The 27,740-nt window shown below is 37.3% G+C and overlaps 2 protein-coding genes across 5 annotated transcripts in view; one reads left to right on the top strand and one right to left on the bottom strand.

Annotated features, from left to right (window-relative positions):
- The window catches only part of ripor3 (RIPOR family member 3), a 39,543-nt gene extending 17,861 nt beyond the window's left edge, over positions 1 to 21,682 (bottom strand). The window contains exons 1-2 of one of the 3 annotated variants that reach the window (XM_084427080.1): positions 21,664 to 21,682; positions 4,136 to 4,244 (exon numbers count right to left, since the gene is read on the bottom strand). In XM_084427080.1, coding sequence (XP_084283206.1) covers positions 4,136 to 4,233 — 98 coding nt within the window. In that variant the 5' untranslated portion in view covers positions 4,234 to 4,244; positions 21,664 to 21,682. Of the gene's footprint in view, positions 1 to 4,135; positions 4,245 to 5,849; positions 5,964 to 21,410; positions 21,639 to 21,663 lie in introns of those variants that run through there. The other 2 variants (XM_084427078.1, XM_084427079.1) reach the window with 2 other exon arrangements.
- A 4,896-nt stretch (positions 21,683 to 26,578) lies between these two features.
- The window catches only part of chd6 (chromodomain helicase DNA binding protein 6), a 44,716-nt gene continuing 43,554 nt past the window's right edge, over positions 26,579 to 27,740 (top strand). Inside the window, exon 1 of one of the 2 annotated variants that reach the window (XM_084427077.1) lies at positions 26,579 to 27,104. Coding sequence is in view for 1 of the 2 variants with exons in the window: in XM_084427076.1 (XP_084283202.1) it covers positions 27,374 to 27,396 (23 nt within the window). In the remaining variant the exon portion in view is untranslated. Of the gene's footprint in view, positions 27,397 to 27,740 lie in introns of both variants that reach the window. The other variant, XM_084427076.1, reaches the window with a different exon arrangement.

Raw genomic sequence — 27,740 nt, 5'->3', positions numbered from 1 at the left:
CGACAATTCAACATTTGAAATCACTATTAAATCAATGTGAAATTCAATAATTAATAAAAATGACAATAAAGACAGTTATAATGTTACAAATGCCTTTTTGTTCCAAATAAATACTGTGTTCTTCAGATGCTCTGTTTATCAAATCTGTTTATCATTATGCTTTCTGCACCATTTCCTATAAGTGTGATTTAATTTTAAGACACTTATCACAGATCAAACTGTTCCCACAACAGCTCAAGACCTCATACTTAGATTTATCCATCCATAATAGTCCTGTCTAATCATGTACTATCCAAACCTTTATGTTTTTCTGCTTATTTGTTTTACATTTTGCCTTTTACTTAAACTTTATTGTTGTGCATTTTGGTTGTTCCCTCTGTCCAGATTAAATCCATTTTGCTTTCTATTTTAGATAAAGTTGGGCACCCTCAAGAACCACCTTCATCTCTTAAAGTCCCCCTGTGGTGAAAATCAAGCTTTTAATGTTGTTTATGTCTCTGTGGTGTTTTTAAATATGCTTTAAGGCAAACCATGTGCAAATTCACAAGTCAACACCATTGCTGAGTATTTTCTCTTTAAACTGCAGTGAACCAAAGACAGTCTCAAAAACGCAGTTTGAAATCACTGGTGTTTCTGACGTCACAAACTACCTTGTAACCAATCATGTCAACGTGTGATCGTCAACCAGTGGATCTCTGAGCTGCTGTGAGTGAGTGGAGGCGGGGCTCATTTGCATATTCATAGAACCGCGTATACTAAATTAGGCAAGGGTGTAATAGAGTTACATTCAAGCTATTTTAAGACATGATGATTTTTTTTCTTCAAGAAAAACACGTTTAAATATGTCATTTTGGTGATCAAGGGAGAGATTTAAGGGATGAAATGATTGACTACAGGGGGACTTTAAATGAACTGAATAATCAATTTATAGAGAAATTTATTTCTTTTGGCCATTTCTGAACACATAGCTGAACTTCACAAGTGCATGTAATAATTCATAAACCGAAAAAAGACTGCATTGCCATTTCCACACTTCATTAAGTAACACAATGGTTTCAGTTGGCCAGGAGAATAAGAACATATTCTCACATTAGAATGCTTTCCCAAAGCAGTGTTGGCCACTGAAAATGATGGTTTTCATTATCACATTGTGGTTATTTCAAACTATAAAAAATTCGAAACATTAATAATGGTTTTGAATGTATTTTTAGTAAATTAAACACTACTTTGGTCAAAAGAAATATCGATTTCTTTCCAAAAACAACATTTGTTTTAGCAATTCCAAACTTTTGAACAGTAGTGTATGTTTTTACATTCTGAATTTAATCCTCACATCCCATTTTAGTTACACCCACAATATAATCTACATATTTCAGCGATGTTCTGACAGTGTATGCTTACACAGCATTCAAACTCAATGACTCAATGACAATGTCAATAAACTCTCTTAGGGAAGGCATTCCTCTGCGCTGCTCTGGGGGTCACCACCAATAACACAAGCTTTGGCTCTCTCACATCAGTATATTCCTTCCTGGCTCCATCACTGACATCTGTAACTCGCTGTAACTCGAGGTTCCTCAGCGGACAATGACACAAGTAAAGCCTTTTTTCTCAAAAAAGAGCTTGATTCTCTATACTTTCTCTTTTGGTGTATTTTTTAAACTATTTATGTGAGTGTAACAGCAGACTTTCCGTGAAAAACAACTTACTTAATGGGGCTATATTACAAAAATATATATTTTTTTTGATTATATCCTTATCCATTTAGTTAAGAGTGCATTGCGCTTGCCAAGAAAGCCTGCCACACACGCTCTTCTGATCGGCTGTGATTTTTGATTGATTTTGTCGCATCTCGTAGTCACGTTGCGTCTGGTGTGGACAAACAAATCGATTGTTTCTGGAATGTTATCGCATCTGGTTAGGACTGGTGTAATACAGCCACTGTAATGTAGCCTAATTAATACAGGTTTTGCTTACATAAATTAGTCACTACCCAAAGAGGTTGTACACAGTCTCAAGAAAAGTAATCTGGTCATTTTTGCAGAAAATCAACATAAAATTGTTGATATGCAGTGCTCATTTGACTACTGATCGCCCAACTACCAATGAAGGTTAAACAAAACTACAGAATTGGACAGAATTGGAAAAATAGAACACGTTTATTAAAGTTAATCTATTAAACATGTTCTGGGGTATTCATTGCAACCCCCTGCTTCTTCCAATAATAATAATAATACTTGTGTTAGTTACTAATAGGACCTACTTAAAATGTAGGTTACAGAAATCTGGGTTATGGTTTTAACACACAAAAAATAAAGGTTATAAATAATTAAATGATAAAAAATAAATAAGAAAAATATCAGTCAGCCCTCATTCTGAAGATATTGCCTGATTTGTAAAAAATGTTTTCAAAAAAAAATTGACAAAAGAAGGGATAAATTAACCGTATCCAATTTACTCACTGTACAAAAGTCAAAAGAGTTGTTTAATCTGTTTCTTCATAACTGTAAATCCATGATCTTAACAGGATTGTAGCTGACAGCATTGATTCATATTTTGAATATGCTTAAAAAGCATTTTCTCACAATGCGGTTTTGTGAAGCTTCTGCCATATAATAAAGAGTTTACAAATTGGAAGCAGGCGGATATGTCTCTGAAGTTGTTTTGGCCTTTGTCTGCAATCATTTAGTTTCAGTCTTTTACTTGGATGGGAATGCAGGAATGTAATGCTATTGTGACAAAATAAAAACTTAAACAAATGCACACACATACACACAGCTGTGTTTACTTATGTAAGCTGTCACACTGCTCACAGAGGATGCTTGTATTTGAATCCGAACCGTGCATCCTCTCAGGACCTTTGGTTCTTGAAATAACTATTGCTGTTACATAATAACTCAAGCTTGTTTATGTTTCGGATTGTGTGGAATGCCGAATTAGAACTATAAGCAATCAAAAAAAAAAAAAAACTGTAAGCCACATACGATATAAGCTAAGCTCAAAAACATAGTGAGCTGCCCTACAAAGCATCCTAACTGAGATGGAGCCTGTGACTGATTTAGAACATCAGTAGAGTGCAACAGTTGGGTTCCGGAAGTCAAAATCTACTACTGTAAGCTACGAGGTTATTTATCCATTATATTTGCATTATACTGCATTATTTCAGTTTTTTTATTTTTTATTATCGTGTTTAACAGTGGAATTCCTGTTGAAAAACTACATTACCCATGATGCTGTACAGAAAATTACACCAATCAGAGTCGGAAAAAGCAACATGCTCCAAAATAGTTCTTTAGTTCCGCCCACTCCCATGAAGCACTGCGAATGACGGAATCAAGTCGATCTCCCTATACGCTATGTGCAATATATTCATATTTTGCAATAAACTTAAAATGTAGTTTTTATACATACAATCAACATCTGTAAATGAGTAGTTTCATAATTCTCTCCCGTTTTTTATTTAATTATGCTGTTCACAATGCTTCACGGGATTGTAGTTCTTTAAATAAGTGCATAACAGAAACATATTGGATAAAATAGGTCATTTTTAAGATGAATTACAACTTTTTAGTACTGAGTGAAATATATTTACGATTCGTAAAAAAAATGCTGTTTAGAAAAGTACAATGCTTTTATTTTTAACTCTAGTGAAGGTTTTAGTAATTTGTGCTTTTGTAATTTTAATTAGTTCTTTTTTACTTCTGTTCTATTTAACTCTATTTTCACTTCAGTTTTAATAATATTAGTAGTTCAACTTTAATTTTTTATTTACGTTAGTTTTTCCTCAGAAAAAGTAATTTTTCATATTCTATTTCAGCTTAATTTTAATTAGGCCAACTGTAAATTTTTTATAGTTTTAGTTTATTAACTAAATAGTTTAGTTTATTAACAACAACATGCATGGCCTTACTGCAGAAAAGATTCAGACTCCTCACAAATGTTTTAGTGCAACATTTTGAAACCTCCCCAAGATGTCCTCATTTCATAAATTCCAGTGAACAAGAGTCATGCTTTTCGTGAGCTTCCATGGCCCCTGCTTTGAGGACATTTATCTTAAGAAAAGTTAAGTAATACAATCTGACACAGATGGTAACAACACATCATCTTGTCTTAAACACAAACAATCCTCGCTTACCTTCTCCGGCCACCGAGTGCGTTTACTCCAGTGAAGGAGCGGCTCCGCTGCACCATGCCGCCGTCAGCCGGACAATCAAACTTCAGCTTTACTGACATCTCGCCCCCGCCTACAACATACACAAACACAAGAAAAACAGTTAGAAATCTGCTTTTTGTTAGAGTCATGAACTCTCTAGCTTAGCCTAGAACATGTCAGCAACTGCATAGCAACACCTTGGCAACCACCCGCAACACACTCACAAATAGAACACATCATCATCTGCATGGCAACGCAAACCACACATCTAAGCGCTAAAAACCTCTCAAAACACCTTAGCAACACCCTGGCAACTGATCAGAAAACCTTAGCATTCTTGCAACCATTCACAAAGCTTAAAGCTCAAAAATTAATTAAAGCTGCTCATAACGAACTCCTCATCCTTCAACCTCAGTGACAGCCACCCCTTTCTCCTCCATGAGAAATGTCCATGTCTCTCCTTATCCCATAATTCTTCTCTCCTCTGTTATTGTACACAGTTTTTGAACATTCCTCAGACACTAAGGCCACACAACACCAACAGTGGCCCCAAAAAGACACTTAAAGTGGTTGTGAAATGAAAAATTCATCCTATCTATTTTCTACATGCATGTTATAAATATTTTTTGACCTTGTAATGTTTAATCAAATTGCTTGATCTTCTAGGGAAAACGTCAAATTTCTCTCTGGTGATGTATGCAGGATGTACATCACAATACAGAAGAAAAGATACGCCGCTACTTTCGTTTCACTTAAAATGTCTTTGGATTAGATAAGAAAAAACATCAAAACTAACTGCCATTTGTTTCAAATAAAGATAACACAACATTGAAAGATCCTTTCAAATGGTCACAAAAAATCCTGCAGCATTTGAGCACAAATGACACTTTGCATTTGTGTGCATAAATGTGATTTAAGTGTCCAAATACTGTTCACTTATAGCTTTTGCACCTGTTTGGCTCAAGAAAACGTTTTTGTTGACAGTGGCACACAAGAGAGACAGAGCGGAGAAGAGAGAGGAAGAAAGGATGAAGAAGAGAGACGGAAGACAGGAAAGGGACAGAGAGAGATGTCTTGATTGCAAACGCAGAGGCAACTATCATTCTCTCTACAGGACAGTAACTCATGTTTCTTTTCCTACAAGAGGAAGAGAGAGATCTGAGAGCTAGATGAAGAAATGTGGGGGGTAATGTTAGATGAGCAGGGAGTTTCAGAAAACCATGTTTGTAAGAACCATGGAAACAGCACTATACTACCATGACAAGTGCAGCCCATGAGAATTTAAAATAACAAAAGTACTTTTTTCTTAAGAAAATGAGAATTGCTTGCCTGTAAAAAAATAAAAAATAAAATAAAAATCCGGGTGGGTTGCTAAGGCGTTGTTAAGTAGTTCAGGGCGGTTGTTTACTAACTTGCCTCAAAAGAAACGTTGACTCGGGTCAGTCATTCACTGTAAGTCTATTAAGTCTGTAGGTTAATTTTTTTCTAGCGCTGGGTAAAAATATTGATTTTCCAGTTAGCAATCGTAATCTTTATTTAAACGATCTCGATATCTCTCAAAAACGAGCTTTTTGTCAGTTGTTTTTCCTGCACCGCTTTTTAGAGGCGGACAAAACCGCGCCGCTGTTAAATAGCCACCTGCAAAATAAGTCATACTTTACAATAGTAAATGTGATAAGAGTAATAGCCAGTTTACCTCGAAATTTCCATCAAGTTGTCCTCCTCGAGTTGTCCTGCGTAAGTACACAGATTGATTCGCGAACTAATGAATCATTCAAAAAGACTCAGGAACTCTCGTTTGAATCAGCCTGACTCACTGAAGCCATAGTTGCGGTTATATATAATAAATTACATACCGTGATATTTAAATATTTTGCACGATAGATGGATGCAATATTTTATAAGTTAATCTCCTTCTCTACGTTACATCGATAGCCCAGTAGTCAGCGACAAGTGACTGTTTTATGAAATATATTAGTTCGTTCAATTCGTCAGATTCATTCAGAAACAAAACATTTTTAATTGAGTCATTGAATTATTCAATAATTGTAGCCTACTTGTTCAATTCGTTCAAAACACAGATTAATTCAGAAACGAATCTCCACATAGGATCTGCTCTTCATGTGGTGAACCTGTTTTCGTTAGAGGAGCAAAATAGTGAGTAAAAAAGTAAAAGCAACTGGCAATAATCTGTCTGAAACTGTGTATATTCAACCCCATTTTATCAACTGCCAGGTAAAATCGTAAGTGTGAATGCTTAGAAAAGTGATAGCCTGCGTTTTGTGACAAGTTTTGCGATTTGGTTCTAGGCCTATGTCTATAACAAATGTACCATTTTTGGCCATGGTACTATAGTAAAACTATCTTTTTTGGACGTGATAGTGCCATGATCTGAACACAACAAGTAGCCTGAAATCAGAAAAAGCGTTGTTAATATGTGCCTTGAAACAAGTGTTGAAATGTTGAACCTCCTCCTAACAAATGGCACTGAGGTAGGTTTACCACAAAAAAAAAAAAAACAGCACAATATTGTAATTAACCCAATCCATCTGTGTTTTGGATTGTTTTCCCCCAAAACCAGGAAAAAAATTAATAAAAATCATTCTCCAAAAGTAGTGGTGGCATCCAGATGCAGTGAAAACTGAGGGATTCATTAAATCCTTGTGGACATAAACACCAGAGACAATGTGTGCGTCCAGACTAAAACAGAGATCACAGAGATGCATTAAAAAATTTACAATAAATGATATCAGGATTTTAATTAAATTTAGGCTAGTTCACCCAAAAATGAAAATTCGGTCACCATACCCCTCATGGCATTCCAAACCATGTGCAAGGCATAAGTCATAAAAGCTTGGAACAACATGCAGGTGAGTAAATAATGACAACGTTGATGATAATTTTCTGTGTACTATTCCTTTAAGACAGATGGTTTAAGAAGCTTCAGTCATACTGTACATTTGATAAGCACAATAATATACTTATTTGCAAATAACATCTAGTCCTGCGTCTATAGCGAATATGCATTTATTTATATACACACACACACATAATTCTCAGTGGGATGCACAGTAAGATATCTGAGGGCTGGCCAATCAAAATATTAGCACAAGGATCATGTCTAGCATGAGAAACTGCCATACTAAGACTTTTTTCCATTTGTTTTTTGGCAGGAGGAAGAAAAACAGAAGGGTGTAGAGGGGAGGTATTGTGGATTTACTGGCTTGAACTGTGATTCAGAGTATGATGGCTGTCATTCCAAAAACTTTTTTCTTTTTTTTTTGTGTGTGGCATTTTGTATATTTTCAGCCATGGGATAGTTGAACGGCATATGTGTTAACACTTTACAATATCGCTAAGCAATCACGTATGTAAATCTTCCTGGAAACAGCCAGATTGCCATTAATCATTTACCCAGGGGACTCATGGGATTTTGCGCCAAAGGGAATAGATAACTAGTCCAGAGCACACAAAGCTGTGGATCAAGAAAAGCACAGGGTAATGATGCCATTGAAGAGTGGAGGGTTCACAATCTAGGTCAGTTGGGTGGGACGTAACAGGACATAACGAATGTAATGATTGATATGAAAACTTCTGTACAGGTAATTCACCAGTTATTTTATAAAACTACAGATCACAAAAACGTATTTTAAAGAACGATGGGGTCTAAACAACATTGGACCCCATTGACGTTTTATAATATGGACAAAAAAAAAAAATCTAAATTATTTTTTGTGTTCAGAAGAAAGAAAGTCATTCAGGTATGACAGGAACTATCCCTCTGAATCTACAATCATTAGCCTTGATCGTTAACCAAGAAACCACCACCTCATGTGAGATGAAACTCTAGCCTCAGCATCTTTTGAAGTCCCTCAGCATCTACTTTCATAAATGTTTGAAATAGAAATGAGTTTTTAATGACACTCATTAACATGCTGATATGTAACCTGCCTATTTTCATGACCCAGATGGAAGTTGTAGGGACAAGTAGACTACAACCATCAATATCAGATGTTAACAGAATTTAATAAGCTTCATCAAATTGGACATTGCATAGAACTTAGTCATAACAAGAAACAGACCAATCAACCAAATGTCCATACATTACAGCCAAGAACCAGCTTGGAATGTAGCTTAGTCAGGGTCAGGCCGTCGCTTGCATTCACACAGTCTCGGACAAAACTTTAAAGACCACAGAATATCTCTAACGTGAGAAATTCGAAAGCATTTCCATGTGCATTCCTGTGAACCCTGCCGTATGTTGTGTATTAAGAGTGATTTGTGAGCTCCTTGATTGCACAATTTTTCGTTCTGCCTTTTGTTTTGCATTGTTTATGGTTCTGCTGTTATCTGGAACTGAATCTCTGCTGAATCGTGCTTGAGTCATAGATTTCACTCTTAACTTTCAAGAAATAGATCTCAGGGGATCTTAGCTGTAATGAACTCTGCACCCCTCAAAGCGAACCCCATAGACCTCATACACACCCACACACAAACACATCATCCCTATCAATCCACTCTGGAACAAAGCCATGGATGACAGCACACAGAACATTAATTGAATAATGTTGAGTTTTGTGAGAAATCATTACCTTTATTCTGCTGTTTAAGATATTATTACCCAATACCCACGAGCAGGACCGATGTGTAATGGGAGTTTTATGTGGTGCTTACTAAGGCAAAGATCACTATAACTATTGCTCATACTTGGAGTTGGGGATTAAAACGGGCTCTTAAACGTAAATAATCGTTGCAGTTTAACTCTTCCCATAAGTGTTCATGCTGCAATCATGAATGATACCTCAAATTGTCCTGATTTTTGAGAAGAGGTATACCAATTCTTTTCTAAATGGTCTGCCTATATGACTTAACCACAACTTTACAACTGCAACTTACAAGACTCAGAGGTGAGTTCTGCACAAGTAAAGCTCACTATTCTTCTTCGGGGCCTAATGGTTAGAGAGTCAGACTGGTAACCCGAAGGTCTCGTGGTTCAATTCTCAATACCAGCAGGAAATGACTGAGGTGCCCTTGAGCAAGGCACCTAACCCCCAATCGCTCCTGAGGCACCGCAGCAAAAATGGCAGGCCACTTGTCCACGGATTGCTGTGTGTGTGTGTGTGTGTGTTAACTACTCACTGCTCATAATGTGTGTGCACTAACTTGGATGGGTTGAATGCCGAGGAGAAATTCCAAGTAAGGGTTACCATTCATGACCTTCACGTCATGTCACTGTCACTGAAATTGTAAAAATCTACCTCTATCTCTTTAATAAGACTTATGTGGAGGTCATGAATTAGTAAAGGTGCTAAATTACTTTGTGTTTAAGGGCTCTTGTGAAGAGATTAACAGGGGAGTTACGCACATCAGTCTTGTAAGTTATTATGAGTACACACACATCGCACGTGGTCCAAGTTTGGCCATATTAGATGACAGAAACATGTTTTTATTGCTGTAATGAAAAACGTGAGTGGAGAACGAGGAGTTCAGAGAAAGGATTGCCTCGGGAGAAAGAGGCGTTTGACAGAATAGCGAAGGAAAAATCTAAAATCTTTTAATTTAAAAATAAAATCACAGCCATCTGAGGACTTACCTCAAGAAAGGGGCAATACAAGATGATTTCTTTTTCATATTTGAGTAGGTACTTATTTTGAATAAGTAATTACTTCACCACCGCTAAAAAATATGTTCTAGCATGCAGGCCTATGAGTATGTGAAACACGAATGTAATCTGGATGTATTACATTCGCCATGTTTTCATTATCAGTTATGTTGCTTCACTGCCGTTCTTAAATCCTCTCCCGTGGCCTCATGGGAAAGGAAAGTGTCCATCATATGCACACTTCAGAATCTCACCGGAAGTAGTTGGTCATCCGGGTACTTTTTGCCTACTCTTTTGAGTTCTGTGAATTTGGACATGCTTCTTTTGTCACATACTGTTTCTCGCCTACTATATAGTAGGGAAGTATGCGATTTTGGATGCAACCATAAGTGCACAATGTATAGTGTGTCATTTGGGACAGAACTTTCAAATATGATTTTAACGTGTACTGCTCGACTAAGTTGATCTGATAGAAAAAAAAAATAAAGAAAAAAAACTTTTTTTGTTCATTTGTAACATCATGCATACTTGTGAGTCCACTAGGTGACTACAATTGTCTTGTTTCTTTCAAGAGCTAGTTAAAGAAGAAGACTGAAAATGTATGGTAAGAAAAAGCAACAGAAGTCAAAGGTGAAAACAACAAAAATCTATGTGCACTCGTGGAAAGAGGTAAGAAAATATATGCATCTTGTTCAACTTTTGCTTGCAAGAATAACATATCTAGGTTTTAACTTCTCTTCTTCTGTACTTCTTCCTGTACTCCATGCTATCCTCTGCTGGTTAGGTGTAGTATCACTAATTAGTTATAGTGCGCATGCGCTAAAGCTAGAATTAATCATTTCTGCGTAAAATATGAAGGTGGAAACTCCACGCTTTAGAGTGAGGGGCATTCTCAATTTAGACAGCAAATGATTGGATGGAATGTGTACATGGCCTTTAAACAATATGTCATCAAAATTTCTATCTAGGGCCATCTATAATTTTTTGTAAACTTTGGTAAACTTTTGTAAACTTTGGTAAACTTTGGTAAAAATCCGTTTTTTTTTACCCAGAAGTGGGTAGAGACAGTAAACACATGGAAGGAAACGGTCGTCTGCTCGCATGGCTTTGTTTATGTTTTCTGAGGGACGTTTGGCCCCTCTGCTTCCCAGTGATGTATATGGTGTTGTGTGTGATATATGAGTGAGTGAGTGTGCATGCTTTAGAAAGGCCGTATAAATCACAGGGAGGTCAGACGTAATTGTTAAGAATGCTTTTTTTCCACTGCATCACATTGGGACCCCAGAGGCCTCTGCACATACTCATGTGCTTTCACTCACAATTCAAGATGATCACATTAGTATTCATAGGTAGTTGTACGTAAAATGCACTCATACATTTTTTAAATGTTCATATGTAAATTATCAATGTGGGCAGCTTCCAAACCTTAGACATACAAATGTGTACCAACTCTGTTTAGATTTTTAGAATAAATAGTCTGAAAATTTTTAATTGATTTTGTTTTACATGTATATTATTTTCTTATTGTTTTATATAAATATGTATTATATATATACATTTTTTTATATTGTTATATATTTTGGTTATTATTTTATTAATATAGATTCTGGGGTGAAATGTGCCCTGGACATGTATTTGTGATAATCAACCATACACATATTTTATGTTCAGATGCCTAATGTATAATAATAAATAGGCTGCACAATGTTTTTCTGTCTTTTTTTTCATGCAAATGAATGTTAACAGTCATTTGATGAAGGCTGTTGTTGAAAGGTCATAACAATGTGGGTAGATTGTAAACCTGTCTTAATTTGGTAACCTAAAACCACATGTTGTACTATTACAACAAATGTCCTCGTAATTCCTCCTTAAACCCAAAATGTGGCAAAGCTTAGCATGTTCGTGGCTAATGGAGATGGTCTTTATAAAAACTCCTGATGTTTGGTGGTTGAATGGAATGTTTTTTCCAGATGTTGCATCTTCCTCTCAGTCCTATGATGATTCATGACCTTGTCCCTCAATAATCAGTTCCTGATTTCTGTCCCATATCTCTTCTATGCCAAAATAGGTTCCTATGTATTCTCATGATAGTAATACTGAATGATCGGCTATCTCAAGATCAGCATTAATCATTGGGCTGTTTTTCTCCAAGTGAATCTAGGAATATAAAAGCCCAGAGTTGGTGATAGAAATACTTTTGTTTGGCTACATGCAAACATCCCTCTAGAAAGCTTGTTAGTGAGTTTTTAAGCTTAGCTTTCATGCACACAAGGGGATTTTTATGTATTGGCAGTACGTTTACGTATAAGTCTAATAGATTTCTTATGGGTGTACTTAGTGTATGACGTTCAGTGTTTCTTGAAAAGGCTGTGCATGAGTTGAGACTAGACAGACATTTTTCCATGTGCTTTGTGAAGTTGGTTAACTACCGGGAGTAAAGCATGGATTTGGTTTCTGAGCCCGTCTGGAAGGTTGCGACAGCCACAAAATTGGTTATTGTCTCGAGAGTTTAAGGTCACTAGACGTCTAAATCTCCTCTGAATAATAGCTTAGAAAGTGAAATCTTTATATTGAAGTTATTATTTCAGTGCAGTCTCTGGATTCATTTGTCCAGTAACGTGAATACAGTGCTTTGTGTTACAAGAAAAAATTGTGAAATAAAAAAGTTTTGAGCCAATGAGAATGTAGGTTGTTGCCAGAGGATGTGGGCTAACATTTCATCCAGTATTTCTCAGTGAGGCATTGTCTCCATTTTACCTAAACCACTTTGAACTCCCTCACCTCCTTGGCTGGTTTCTGGTGAAGATTGAACATCGGCTTGAACGTTTTCTTGGATGGCATGAAGTATAGATGGCAAAACACTAGAGAAGCAGCTCTCCAATCCAAACCATCTATGAGGTTTTTAGATTATTCAGCAGATGTACATAAGATGAATTTAGGTGAAAGGGTTTGTGGCTAGATGGTTTGTTCTGTAAACTGTCGTCAGGTCAAAAAGGGTTTAATGCTGCTCAGCCACATCCTTTGTCATTCATTTCCTAAAAGTGTTAATGGATTTTTGTTCTATATCAAAGGCTATATTTATTCCATATAGTCTATTGTTTTGAGCAGTTACATTTCAAACTTTATTTTTCCATAACACTAAGCCAGTATTTTGTCAGAAAACAATTCATAATGCAAGTTATGCTACACAAATGTGGGTTGCATTCTCAGATTTTCCACAAGGGGCGCTATAGAGACAATTATTAGCATGTGTTGTCTTGTTCTATGGTTAGTTTTGTCTTTCAGGTCAACTACTGGCATTGTAGAGCAACGGTTTGAAGTGAATCTTGCTGGGTAAGTTAGTAAAACCGTATTTGTTTACCTGAGGTGCATCCCTATTCACGTACTTGTGCACTATTCTATGCCAATTTGTAGTAGTACTGAAATTTCAAAGCACTTCAAAAGCCTGGGTGATGCATTTGGGACACAAATCTGTTTACATTGTACCAGTAACATGCGGTATAATTTTCAGTTCATGCAACTCGTTCAGTGCATTAAGTGTGCACAAACATTTGTCTCTTATAGTGGATTTAATGTGGGAATATAAACATTATTTTGTATAAACCATTTTGTAATTTTAATATGTACATGTAGTTGAGTGATTATTAAAGCATACTTTGTGTCCTGTAAAATATTGAATGGTGCTCGTAAGCATCAATGTTATCATTGCTCATCCTTATGGTTTTTCTTTTCAAAATGTATGTATTTTTCAGGCCTATATACATAACCACCTAACCTAATCACCCTAGCTACCGTATAGCAATGCCATGGCACCATTATGACAGTGAGTTTTGCCTATTCACTTTTTTAAAAATAGAAAATATTCAACATTGTTTTGTCTTTCTCAAACACCACTAAAAACAGTCACTGACAAAAAATGACTGTCCTCAAATTCAGAACAGCATGAATGCCTTCAGATCTCATGATTTATATGATTAACAGAGGAAATGCATTACGCGGTTAGAGCATTGACTGTCTTCAGCTCTGTTCTTAGATGTAAACAAATCCAAATGACTACCTTGCATCTCGGCGGCAAACCAGTGGCCACTTGAAAGTGCAAGAGTCTTCAAAGCAGACAGTGGGAATGCCAGCTAAAGGTTCAATTAAGGATTCTTTTTATTTATTTACTTCTTGCTCTGGTTGCATTTGAGTTTTAATAGATCCCAGAGCTTTAGGGGGCTGTGCATCCTGTTTGTGTGTGCCATATGAGTTTAAGTGTGTGAGAGGGCAGTCAGTAAAGAAGGCCATGAACAGTGTAAGCGTAATTACTCTTCACTCTCTGTCTGTTCTTGTTTCTCTCTCTCTTTTCAGTATCCTTCTTTTTCTTTCCACTGTAATAGTTTACAGAGATGTTCCTCGTGCACTTCCAAGTCATGACTTGTTCTTGAGTTTTGAGGTCACATTTTACAGTCCTCACATATTATTTCCAAGCAGATTTTATATGTAATTAAATTAAAAGCCATTTCATTAAAAAAAATGTAAAAATGTGCGGTGCTGCCAGTGCAAAATTCAAAGCTGATTGCCAGGGTGTTGCTATGCTATGGTGTTCTGAGTGCATTGCTTTGCAGTTGCTTGGAAAGTTATGCACTGAAGATTACTTTAAAGGGATACTCCACTTTTTTTGGAAATAGGCTCATTTTACAACTCCCCCAGAGTTAAACAGTTGAGTTTTACCGTTTTCGGATCCATTCAGCCGATCTCCGGGTCTGGGGGGTCCCACTTTTAGCATAGCTTAGCATAATGAATTGAACCGGACAAGACCATTAGCATCTCTCTCAAAAAAATTAACAAAGAGTTTAGATATTTTTCCTATTTAAAACTTGACTCTTCTGTAGTTACATCGTGTACTAAGACCGACGGAAAATGAAAAGTTGTGATTTTCTAGGCTGATATGGCTAGGAACTATACTCTCATTCCTGCGTAATAATCAAGAAACTTTGCTGCAGTACCATGAGTCCAGCAGGCGTAATGATATGACGCAGCGCATGCCGCCTGATAATAGGCTACTGAGCTGGGGACTATTATCAGGTGCTGCGTCATATCATTACGCCTGCTTCACCCATGGTACTGCAAAATATCGAAACTCTTTGTTAATTTTTTTGAGAGATGCTAATGGTCTTGTCTGGTTCAATTCATAATGCTAAGCTATGCTAAAAGTGGGACCCCCAGACCCGGAGATCGGCTGAATGGATTCGAAAACGGTAAAACTCAACTGTTTAACTCTGGGGGAGTTGTAAAATGAGCCTATTTCCAAAAAAAGTGGAGTATCCCTTTAAAGTCACAGTGAAATCAAAATGAACAATTCTTTTTTGTGGAATATTGCAGTGCTTATTATTATTATTATTATTAAAACATGCCCTCAGAATCTTTAATCAATCTCTTCTCTGATGACGTGTTTTCACACTGCACGATTTTCAGAGTAGTCGGGTCACTGTCCTTTTCACACTTTACGACTATTTCACATTGCATGACTTTACATAAGAAAGAATCACCGACAACTTCCGTCTGGTTGAACTACGTTTCACAACCAAACCCATGCGAGAAGTGATAAGGAAATAACGCAAGATCACACGTGCGTGAGACCGAAATTGTTATTAAAAATGATAGCCTGCAAGAAGATTGCGATTCAAATTGTCTGTGTGCTGATTTGCAGTGAAAAGGAGGGTAAAAAAAACAGATTATGCAGGAGGAAATGGTTGGGGAGACGAGGGGAGCAAGGATTGTGTGTTCTGCAAAGAGAGTTGGGGGTAAATAAATCATTTTGCAATGTGCTGCTGTTGCTGCTGGTCAAGTAAATGTTTGTGCTTTGTTTCTGTTTGATATAATTGTAAATATATCTATTAAAATACTGATATTGTGGTCTATAACTCCTCCCCGAACGTCCCGCTGTCCTGTTTCTTGCTCTCTCATTGGCTGTAGGTCATCGCCGGTGTAGTTTTCAGTCAGAACACATTCACACAGCAGGATTGTGAATCGCCGACAGGTCCAGATATTTAGCGATTCTCTCAGATCGCGTCTTTGATAATTCACACTGCGTGATTGTCACTCACGTGAACGAGCACCGATTTGACTATGATTTTGGGCATTTGTGGGCGATCTCACAAAATCTGTCGGCGAGCAAAAATCGGGCCTAAAATCGTTCAGTGTGTCAAAGTTTAGTCCTCTTTTTTTTTTCTTATTCAAGAAGCCATTTCACTTGGATATACGTCACAGTATGGAAGAAAAGATGAACACAACTTCAGTTTATACTGCAATAAAGGCGTTCAACAATTAGGCTAGTGACAATTAGATTCTCCATTTATTTTTTGTTTTTAGCCTTAATATTTTAATGATTTTTTTTTTTATTTGAAGATAAATGTTTTAGCTTATTGATAACACTATCTGTCAAAAGCACTAATTTTCCCTGCTGAAAAACGGTTTAAACCAGCCTAAGCCGGTCCTGGTCAAGCCAGGCTGTCAGCTGGTTTTAGAGGGATTTTGAGTACTTTTCAGGACCAGCTTTCTGACCGGCTAAACACCAGCTTGGCCAGACTGGTTTGTAAGAACTTAACTGTAAATTTCGTGATAATTACATGTCAGGATTCATAATGATTGATGTGAGCAATGTGTTATTATCTTGTTTATTTATTATAAGAGTAACGTGTCTGATGGGTGTCAGGTAGACATGACTAAACCCAACCTAGATTTTGAAAATGTGCAGGTTAAGATTTTGAAGAACCTCCTCAATCCTTGATTTTATGATATGCCCTTTCTGACAGTCCTCACAATTAGTAGCCCTTCGTTCTTGCGGATGGAACTACTTTTGGCGGTGTGTTTTTACAAAGTGGGGCTTTCCGCTCTGGCTTCGGTCCACCTGGGTCCACCTCACTTTAAGTTCTTCCACCAGAGCGATTGTACTTCTGGCTGCATGTTTGATGTGCAAATCCCTCCTTTTTCTGCACTTCCTGCACTTCTCTCCTTTTGTTTTTCTTGTGTAAACGAATAAAGCATTTCAGAAATGGAGTGAAAAAAGTTTTGAGTTCATCGGGGATGAGAGCGTATTGGATATGTGGGTATCTCAGCAGGGTGTACCACCACTGAAGTCAATGACTTGATGTTATGAAAACACTGTTCGTCTTGCTTCTCTAGTACATACGCTTTCTCTTTCTGTGTGTACCCATGCCACACCTTTTAACAATGTAATCTGCTCACATTCCAGTACTTTTATAGGTAATATAAATACATGGAAATTGCATTTCATATCTGATCGAAAGGGGAAAAAATTGCTTCCAGCTCTCCTGCTTGGCATTAATGTATGTAACAGATATGAAATCGGCTCACCCCCTGATGGCATATAGCATGAATGTGGCAATTTACAGACTGAAATATGCACTTCTTTTCTCTTTTTCTACAGGATCATGTAGTCCACCCTATAGCCTCTGAAATTCATATATTGTGTGCTGTTTTCATAAATTACATTTCATTTTGGTGGACTAACCCTTTCCACCAGTTCCTGATTGAGCTGGTGAGCCAATGATAAAGGTTTAGACAGATAGTATCTTGTGTTTTTGTGCCTGGGCATGTGCTATCTGAAGCAGACCACCAGTTGACTTTTGGAGTTGTCGTCTATGTGCATGGGTGTAGATAGTGTGAGACACGATTGCATGTACACATTTGGTCATATGTAAACAGGATGGAAGAGTGTTGTACATTAATGAAATGCAAATCCTTGCACATATTTCCTGAACAGGAAAGCAATTGATTTATCAAGCATTTGGTGAGTTAAAAAGTTTATGTCGAGGGTTTAAATTAGATTGAACGGGTGTGTTCAATTCTCACAGGCAAAAGCGAAGACAACATCACTTGTGAGACGATCACTTCTTGGGAAAGCCCCACCAACTCACACACAGATGTTGAAGAATCAGTTATGGCTGTTCTGAGAACTCGCATTCTTCCAGACACAACTAATCAACTGCAGAAAATTTGATTCTTGTTCTATTAGTGTGTCTGCCAGAGCCGGTGCGATACTTGTTTGTTCACAGGACAGATATGTCAAATAGCAATGCCTTTGCCATAGCAATGTAATTAATATTCCATATTTGTTTATATTGTGCTTGGGTCAAAAAGGGTATCTTGTATTTGGCATCACAATAACTGTTAATCCATGAATGCTCATATATCATAATCCATAAAATGTCTCCGTGGAAAGGTGCACTCTCAGAAAAAAAGGTACAGAAGCTGTCACTGTGGCGGTACCTTTTCAAAAGGTACACCTTTGTACCTAAAGAGTGCATATAAGTCCCTCATAGGTACATATTGGTACCAAACGTGGACATATTGGTACCAAATGTGGACATATTAGTACCTAAATGGTACATATTAGAACCCTTTTGAAGGGTACTGTCCCAGTGGCAGCTTTTGTACCTTTTTTTTTCTGAGAGTGTGGAACCTGTTTTTGCCTTATATGCATATTCAGGTTGATCAGTTACAGACCTGCACACACTTTCTGATATATATCATCAGCACAGCTAGCATGTCTTCAAATGTAACATGACAATCCTGTAACACGGCCGACTGTCGACTTATTTGCCTTTCCATGAAGCAACTGTTGTTTTTAATTGGAATTCTAGATTCCCAGATTCTTTTAAAGGGTGTTGTATCCATTCAAATGGAAACAAGGCCAACAAAGGGAGACAAGTGTAAGAAACAAAAGAAAGAGAGAGAGATAGAGAGAGAGAGGGGAATAATCTGCATTTTCATAGTCTCACGGTTTTCGGGGCAGTCTTGTAACAGGGAATTGAGTTTCAGATTCCTACAAAGGGCCATCAGGGAGAGAGAGGTGGGGAAGTCAGGAGAATGGAGGGATGAGCTAAACTGGACTGTGAAGGAGTGTAAATTGAAAATCGTGAGGAGCCTCTCTGTGAACTCATTCTTCGAGGGCAGTGGAACCTGTCTGAGGGTTTTTTCCACAACCGCTGGTTTGTATTAACGCATGACAAAGAGCTCCATTAAACATCATTTGTCTTCTTGGAAATGCTTGTAGGCCTAGCCTCTTTCATTGCCTTTAAAGCAGTGTTGCAGGTTAAATGCAGGTTAAGCCCTATCATCAGCATCTCATGCTGTCGGTTATCACAGAAAATAATTTAGACTCTTCACTCAGTTCATATAAACAAACAAAAAACGCATTTACAGTAATGCACTCACAAAGGAACCAACGATTGTTTCTGTGACTGGTATTCTTTATTTGTTTTTTCCACCACAGCAACATCACCTTTTTGTCTTGTAATTAAAGTAGTGCATATTTACATTTATGAATAATCATTTGAAGCATATTGTGTTTTATACACAGCGAAAATATAGCCTGACTACGTCAGACTTCGTACTTCCGCTCAATTTCAGTTTGCTTCTGTACTCAGTCTGAGATAGCGACCGTTAACAGCCGGCCAATCAACGAACAGAGGGCGGGCTGAGAGCCGTGACGTAGACGCTGATTGTATCGTGGATGCGTAGATTTACTTCACATAATCTGCAAAAGTCGTTCACAGCCATGTTCACTCCGGTATTTCGCTCAATGGTTTTGTTTTCACATCATACATGTGTTTACAGTGGAAGTTAGATGCGGCTGAGCATGGGCATAACACACGCCATAACCAAACGTTATGTGATTGGCTTACGGGAACCAATGATTTTAAACTTCAGACAAGCGCCTCCCCGCGAGAAAGAAAACGCTTTTCAATTATGCCATGTCAGACTCTGTCTATGAAGCAAAGCGAAGTAGCAGAGTTTGGTATTACCAGGCTAGCGAAAATAGCCTGTATTCGACCAAAATTCCAGAATCGTCTGCAAGCTTATTATCTATAGCGTGGTTAATGTTTATGTTTGTCAGTGAATGAGATGCTAGATATAATTTTGGTTTTAATTATATTTAATATGTTTCTCCCAATAAAAGAACCTAGTGTCATGATTCCAGTACTTTCCGACAAAAAAGCAATGGAACGCATCAAGCTCGTAATAACGACTTCAGAAGTGGGAAGTACGAAATTCCTGATAGCACATGAAGGCAGCATTAATCTATAAAGTCTATTACGTACATTACTGTAAACTCAATTTCTGTTTGGTTAATTTGTTACAGACTAGAGTGCAAGTCATAATCTACAGATTTTAACGTGTTTCTATTTATATTTGATTTTAACTTAAACTTATATTGACTGGTTTGTCCATAAGTTAACAATGCCCAATATTATGTATCTGTTAATTGTTTTTTTCCCCCTAAGGTTAATCACCTAAATACATCCCTATTTCTCTCTCTCACTAGCTTAGAGATCTATTACTTGCCATTTTTCCAAGAACACGTGCCAGCAGCTGCAAAAATAAACATCAACCCCAGACTGAGAAAAAAGCGTACAGTTTTTAGCCTGAGGCTTTTTCTTTCAGCCAAACCTTTGCAGCGAACCTCATCCCTGTCCAAACACTGCAGATGACCACTGATGCACAAAGACGTCTGTTTGGTGTTAATTTAGCGATACAAACACAGGACAGCAGGGGAGATTCTGACAGCCTTGACCCAGGTGTCTTTTGATAACATGGCGTTGAAAGTGATAAATTGTTCATAACAACACAAGATCATGCTTTGAAGGGTTAGTTCACTCACAAATTACTCACCCTCATGTTGGTCCAAACCAGTAAGACTTTCGTTCATCTTCAGAATACAAATGAAGATCTTTTTGATGAAATCTGAGAGATTTCTGTCCCTCCATTGATAGCTACGCAACTACCACTTTGATGCTTCAAAAAACTTCATAAAGTAAAACTAATCCATATGAATTGAGCGGTTTAGTTCAAATTTTCTGAAGAGACTCGATCGCTTTATATGATGAACTGATTGAATTTAGGCTTTTATTCACATAAAGATTCATCAGTAAATATAAACAGAAGCTCAACCGAACCTGCTTAAACCTCATTGGTTCTTGCTGAAGCTCAAACGTGATGCGTAACATGAGAATGAACCTCATTGGTTCTCGCACATCAAGCGAACATGCCTGAGCTTCTGTTTGCTAAAACTGATGTGTGAGTTGATGAATGTTTATGTGAATAAAATCCTAACTTAAACCTGTTCCTCATATAAAGCGATCGAGTCTCTTCAGAAAATTTTGACTAAACCGCTCAATTCATATGGATTAGTTTGGCGTATTTTTGTTCCAAAGATGAACGAAAGTCTTATGGGTTAAGAACGACGTGAAGGTGAGTAAATGATGATAGAATCTCTTTAAGAAAGTAAACAAGGTCCATTTTAATTCCGTGTTCAGTTTAAATGTGAAATCAACTGTTCGGTGATTGTTTTCAAACAGGTTTCCTGGACATTCCCATCGTCTGCCATTGGTCAGGCAAACAGCTATAGTTCGCCCCAAACACATGCTATTGGCTGAGCGTGTAGTGGTAAAAATATTAGTTAATATCCAAAAATTACACGTATCAAGTTTGAAGCATTCTAATTTTTATATTACTTGAAAAATAAAATAAAATAAAAAACACTATAATTTTGCATTTTCAGTGGAAAAACAACTGTTCTTTCTGTCTAAAAAGTGAAAACAAAGCAGGACTATTATAATAGTCTGTATTTATAATAGTTTGTCTTACCTGGTTCAGAGCTCTTCTATTCCAGAGCCGGGTTATGTCTGACAACTAAGCAAAAGCACATTTGGGCTCATCTCTGCAGCGGCGTGCATGTGTGTGTGTGTGTGTGTGTGTTGCAGCAGCAGATGTCTGTTGACTCCTGATAGCGTGTGTTTCTCCAGCAGGCAGAAATGACACCAGATTCTGAGAAGCTGCTTATACAAGGCGAAAAGCAAAGCGACTGAATGCATCAAATGCGACTGTAGCTTTCTCTTACATCCGTCATCCTGATCCTGTACTGAGCCGGTCTCACAATGCTCCCTCGTCGGCTTTAACTTTTCTCACTCTCTCTCCTTTTCTCCTCCCATTTTTGTTCATTTGAGTCTCTCTCACACACACACAAATTTCTCTCCTCTGTCACACCAGGCAGGAAACACATCAAAGCTGTAAATTCAGAAATCTTCCATATTTTCTTGGCTGCTTTAAACATTTGGCAGTGTGGATGAACTGAAAAACTTGGAACTGTTTCCGTGCAAACTGTACAAATCCATTAAATATCCTGTGAATGCGCTCGTGGGACGCTTGGCCAAGACCCCCAATGACTCGTCTGAATTAAACCGTACTGCTTGCCACATATTTCCAAACACAGTCTTGTGTTGAAGGAGGAATAATTCCTTTTAATGGGATCGATGGGATCTGCATACTGAATTTAGATTTGGACAGGCAAATATAGGATGACATAATTTTTGTGAATTCTGTCGTCCGAACTAAAGTTCAAGATCATATTTTTGTAATGCTGGAACACACACATTCAAGTGAATCTGAGTGGTAGGTTGTCTCATTTATATTGGGGCAAGTTGTCACACTTTACACTACTATTTATAAGTTTTTGAAAGACTTCTCTTATGCTCACCAAGGCTGCATTTATATGATCAAAACATATATATACAGTAATGATAGATATATTGTGAAATATTATTACATTTTTAAGTAACTATTTTCTATTTGAATAAACTTTAAAATGTAATTTATACAACGCTGAATGTTCAGCATCATTACTCCAGTCTTGGATTACTCTCATTACTCAACAATGATTTGATATGTTTTGTTATGTTACTTTCCTATATTTGCTCTAAAAGCAATAGATTATACGTAAGTTTTAATATAAATATGTTGTGGAAGAAAAAAAAAGGGTGAAATCATCATGCCCCGTTATGCATGTCACAAAATGTGTGAACTCACTGTATATTTTTCCTTGGATAGTAATGGTGGAAATGTTCAGTAGCTTTTTAAGTAGTCAAGACCTTAAGAATTGTGTCTATATAGAATTGACTATATGAGAAATGTTCACTGGAGTAAAAAGTCTGATAAATGCCTCTGCTCCTCTCTACTTTCTAAAATAATGCCACATCTGCCCCCTGTTGGTTGTACATGATCACCACACTTGTGTCCGGTTCCAGCTGTTTTAAAGATGTTGGATTTGAGGTTTAGGCTTGAGAACGCAGAGACAGAAATAGAAAAATGAAGTTTGTAGTAAAGCAATGAACTTCTTCAACTCCTGCCAGAGGCACTCTGGGCTCAGAGCCAGTGAAGGAGAGGCATGGAGCTTAAGGGATTTGTTACGTGCTCCTAAACAGATGCCCTGATAATTTCCTTCACGTATGCCATCTTACCTGCGCATTCTCAACCTCTTCACCACTGTAACACAATATGCATATAAACATGAACCAAACTTCATCTGGCCCCTAAAGTATTTGGACACTTGAATTTTATTGCTTGAAATCAAGTTCCCTTTGTGCCCAAGATGCTGCAGGATCTTTTCCTCTTCATTCATTTTTCTTCATCATTTTTTGCTGTCTTTTTTAATCAGCTGGTGTTTTAGTGGTTTTCAGTAAGTTCACACAGGTGTAAGCACAGGTGAAGGTCATCTAAGAACATGTTCCACTATATGTTTTGTATTTATTTGGATCAGTACACTCTCAGAAAAAAAGGTACAAAAGCTGTCACTGGGACAGTACCCTTCAAAAGGGTTCTAATATGTACCATTTAGGTACTTGTATGTACACGTTTGGTACCAATATGTACCTTTGAGGGACTAAAATGCACTCTTTAGGTACAAAGGTGTACCTTTTGAAAATGTACCGCCACAGTGACAGCTTTTGTACCTTTTTTTCTGAGAGTGTAGTGTACATAGTTGTATGAATAATTTGAAACTTAACAAAACATTTTTATTTAATTTTTTGCTTAAAGTGTCAGCTGATCTGCATATTTTGCAGGGTTTATAGTTAAGTGAGACTAAAACCATTAAATTTTTTCTTGAAATAAAAATAAACATTGCCTAAAATAAATGACATGGGCTACAAAAAATATTTTATTTCAGCTATTGCCAAGGCGACATTATTTATTTTCATTTAGTTTAACTTGATGTACTAAAATAACTAAACCGTTTTTTTTTTTTTTTTTTTTTTTTTAAGGTGTTATGGCATAATTGTTTTGCTAATTCTATTGTGATTTTTGTTTATTGATTTTTTGACCAGTAGTATTGATTTATTTTATTTTTCATTGTTATTAATTTTGTTTGCTTTGTGCTTCCTTTTATTTTGCTTTCTTGTCATGTGTGGATGATTGGGGTTGTGGTATGAATGCATGGGGAGGTAGGTGGGGGGTTTGAAGCTTGTCTTGTTATTTTACTTGTAATAAAAAAAAAAAAAAAAAAAAAAACTAAACCTGAAATAAAAATGAATAAGGCCTATAGACAAAAAGCTTTATAAAAATGACAAAAGACACAACAAAATAATTAACTTTAACTGAAATTAAAATGAAAGATAAAAACAAATTCAAAATATGAATTAAAGACTACAATAATACTGATATTTTAGTCTGTGTGCACTATCATAATGCTAAAAAAACAAGGAAAAGGTCTAACAAGGAATTGTTTAATTTAATAATATTATTATTGCTTAATTATAAAATTAATAATAATAACGTGCATTTGAATGATTAAAATTTCAACATTTTGCTATTGTCTTCAAGATTTTAAATGGTGATGGTCAGACATGCTCAGAGGACATACAGATGGGAAGCTGACTTCCTAATAGTTCTATCGTTCTTTCTTTGCTTCCATCTCTTCCAGTCAGTTTACCATATGTGCAGCGAAGGAACAGATGGTTTGGAGATCATCTGCTGTGAGGAACCTCAATCAGTGTGAAAGTGAGACGTGCGCAGGTGAACACACACAAGGGGCACATCCCTTCACTGCAGCGCTGAATGAACACACCTTAAAAACAGACTCAACAGAGGTATTGCATGTGTTTGCCCTTAATATTATGGTTATGTGCAAAATGGCCATTTGTGTCAATGAAAGTGAGTGGTTCCGTTATAGGTGTGATATCATATATATGAGCCATCACTTCTGTGGCCTTGGGCAGAGTTGTCCTTGACTATAATGCATGCTGTGAACTATGCATTATACCTACAACTTCTAAAAAATAGTATGTGACATAATATGCAGTATGCATGAACATTTCAAACCATATGGCATTGTTTTGATCAATTAGTGGCATACCATTATCATCTTGGTTATGCATTATGCATTGAATTTTTTTTCAAATTTAGCAGTCTATAATATAACGAGTCAAGAAAGAGACTGAACGGTCATGATTGTGGGACAGTGTGCTCTGTTGCATTCTGCACTTTTAAATACAATTACTCATTTAGTGCACTTCAATATATGTTGACAAAAATAACTTGCATCCTAAACTACATGCTTTGTAATAGTTTATTACAATATTAGTATAGAAGAGAAAGCATCTTCCAAGCAATAAAAACGTCAATTGCATGTAAAAAATTCAACAAATGAATAATTTATACATTAACAATCACTGAGAGCTTTACAGTGTGCTCCTCAAAGTCCTAGAGTCATTTCAGCAGAGTTCATCTACAATGCTCTTGGCGGAGTTTTATAAATAAGGTTGTTTGGCTCAGCGGTGCACATGTAACTCAGCCCCGCAACAACACGATTACAAGCCAAAACTACTACCAGAAACCTTTAGCGGAAGATGCCAACTTCAGCTTCTCTGTCCTTTCCCTGGGAAGTTTTGCAAGGTTATAATACAAACAAGTTCAATATACATTCATACATGCAGATACATATATGCAATAGTTCTATCTGGAATAACGTTATAGTGTGACAGCACTCAGTTTGTGCCAGCAGGTTTAATGCTCATAAATGGCACAGAATAAACTAATATAGACACTAATTAGCAAGAAAGGAGGTGAAACTGGTAAAGTAAAATTTTTTTATTGCATGCAGAAAGTGCAAACAACTATACAGAAAGAAGTGTTTTTGAAAGAAGTCTCTTATGCTCACCAAGGCTGCATTTATTTGATCAAAAATACATTAAACAGTAATATTATGAATAATTATAACAATTTAAAATGAACTGTTCTACTTGAATATTTTTTTTTCCATGTAATTTATTCCTGTGATGAGAAAGCTGAATTTTCAGCATCATCACTCCAGTCTTCAGTGTCACATGATCCTTCAGAAATCATTCTAATATGATGATTTGATGAATGAAAAGTTCAAAAGAACAGCAGTTATTTGAAATATATATTTTGTAACATTACTGCAATTTTCATCAATGTGTGCATCCTTGCTGAATAAAAGTAGGCTATTCATTTCTTTCACAACAAACTTACTGACCACAAACTTTTGAACAGTTGTGTATTTATATGATGGCATTTTTGTAATTCATTACAAAAAAAGTACTGTGGTGGTACCAGCACTAATGTTAAGATGTGCCACGGTATTACCAGGGTTTGACATGCACCATGGTATATTTCAAAGTACCATAGTATTACCATTTGATACCATAGTCTTACCATGCGATTTACTGTACATGCATGGTACTCAAAGAAAACCCAGTAGATGTCCAGAAGACCATGGCACCATGTCCAAACAATGGTACCATGATATTACCATGGTACTTTTTGGTTAGTGCAAGACAAGTACGCCTGAATTACAGCAATGACATACACTAGACTAGACTGTTTGATTCACAACGTGAATTTCTGTCTATGTCAAACACAGCTTCGGAATCCTCAAAAGAGCTTCAGGAAACCCAACACATCACAAGGACATATGCAGCTTCACCCACACGCTTCATTATAACCCCTGCTATTCTCACATCCGGGATATGAAACATGAGCAAAGACGTGGAATGTTACATTTTTTTCCCCTCTCTCTCTCTCTCTCTCTCTCTCTTTCTCATGCGCCGTAATGATGGAGTAAAAAGCAGCATGATTGGTGGATGCAGGCGAGAAGAAAAATAAAACCCAGAACGTTGCTTTTGCACTCCGGACGCGACGCGACAAACGCGAATGAATCCAGCGCGTGCTTTCGATCACCGGTGAAGAACTGAAACGGGAAAACCTCTTGAATCACAGCAAAAACATCCACATCCACACAAGGAGCTAAAAGTACACAATGGTCGCTGGCGATGTGTGTCTCTCAGACAAGCTTGGCGCAGCGTCGCTTGAGTGACAGCTCGCTGGCCAATAGGAACATCCAGCGGCCCAGCTGCGCTTAGAACCGACCAATGGCGAACGGCAGAATACGGGCCTAAACGCAAGTTAGGCTGTTGTAGCAGGCGGCCAGCGCTAAACTTCACCAAATAATAGCTGTTTGTATTTTGGCTGCCGCAGTAGCCATTTTAGGTAAGCACATTTTTAACTTTTTTTAATTTTAACGCGTCGCGCGCAAAACTGCACGGGGTAGGTGGCGCGCGGACGCGTCAAACTCTCGCATCCCCTCATGAATGAACTGCTCTTGTGCGTTAGGATTAAAGAAATTGCTCTGAGTTTTTTTTCCCTTCCCCGACTCCCACCCCCTCTAATTTTTTATGCATTTTTCTAAACTGTCATGGCGTTTAGTGTCCTTGGAAATAAATGCGGAGAGAGGAACGTGTAGGTTTTTGCGCTAGCTGATGTCCGGAGCCGGCGTGTCCAGGTAGGTGAGGTCGCGTTTGACGGTCCCTCCGCGGAGTTTGAGTGGCTCTTCACGCGTGTAACGCCTGAAATATAGAGCACCGTTGCCGTGACATTACAGTTAGCAAGCTGGCTAGCGCCCTACAGGGGCTAATGTATATGGGACACGATGTTAGTGTTTTTATAAGAGTGTTTTATGAGGCAAGTTTGGCATCTGTTGAGGCACAAAGCATCCCATGACTGTTATCAAGTACTAGGAACAATGTAACTTCTAGCACTCATGTGGTTTACTTCAACCCCTGGTTTTTGCTGCATCCCTATTGAAATGAACGTGTTATCTATTGATTTTTTTTTTTTTGTCATTAA

Source organism: Rutilus rutilus (genome assembly GCF_951802725.1).
Source record: "Rutilus rutilus genome assembly, chromosome: 12".
Taxonomy (NCBI): Eukaryota; Metazoa; Chordata; class Actinopteri; order Cypriniformes; family Leuciscidae; genus Rutilus; species Rutilus rutilus.
The sequence above is the reverse complement of the archived record's forward strand: the minus strand, read 5'-3'. Positions and strand labels throughout refer to the sequence as shown.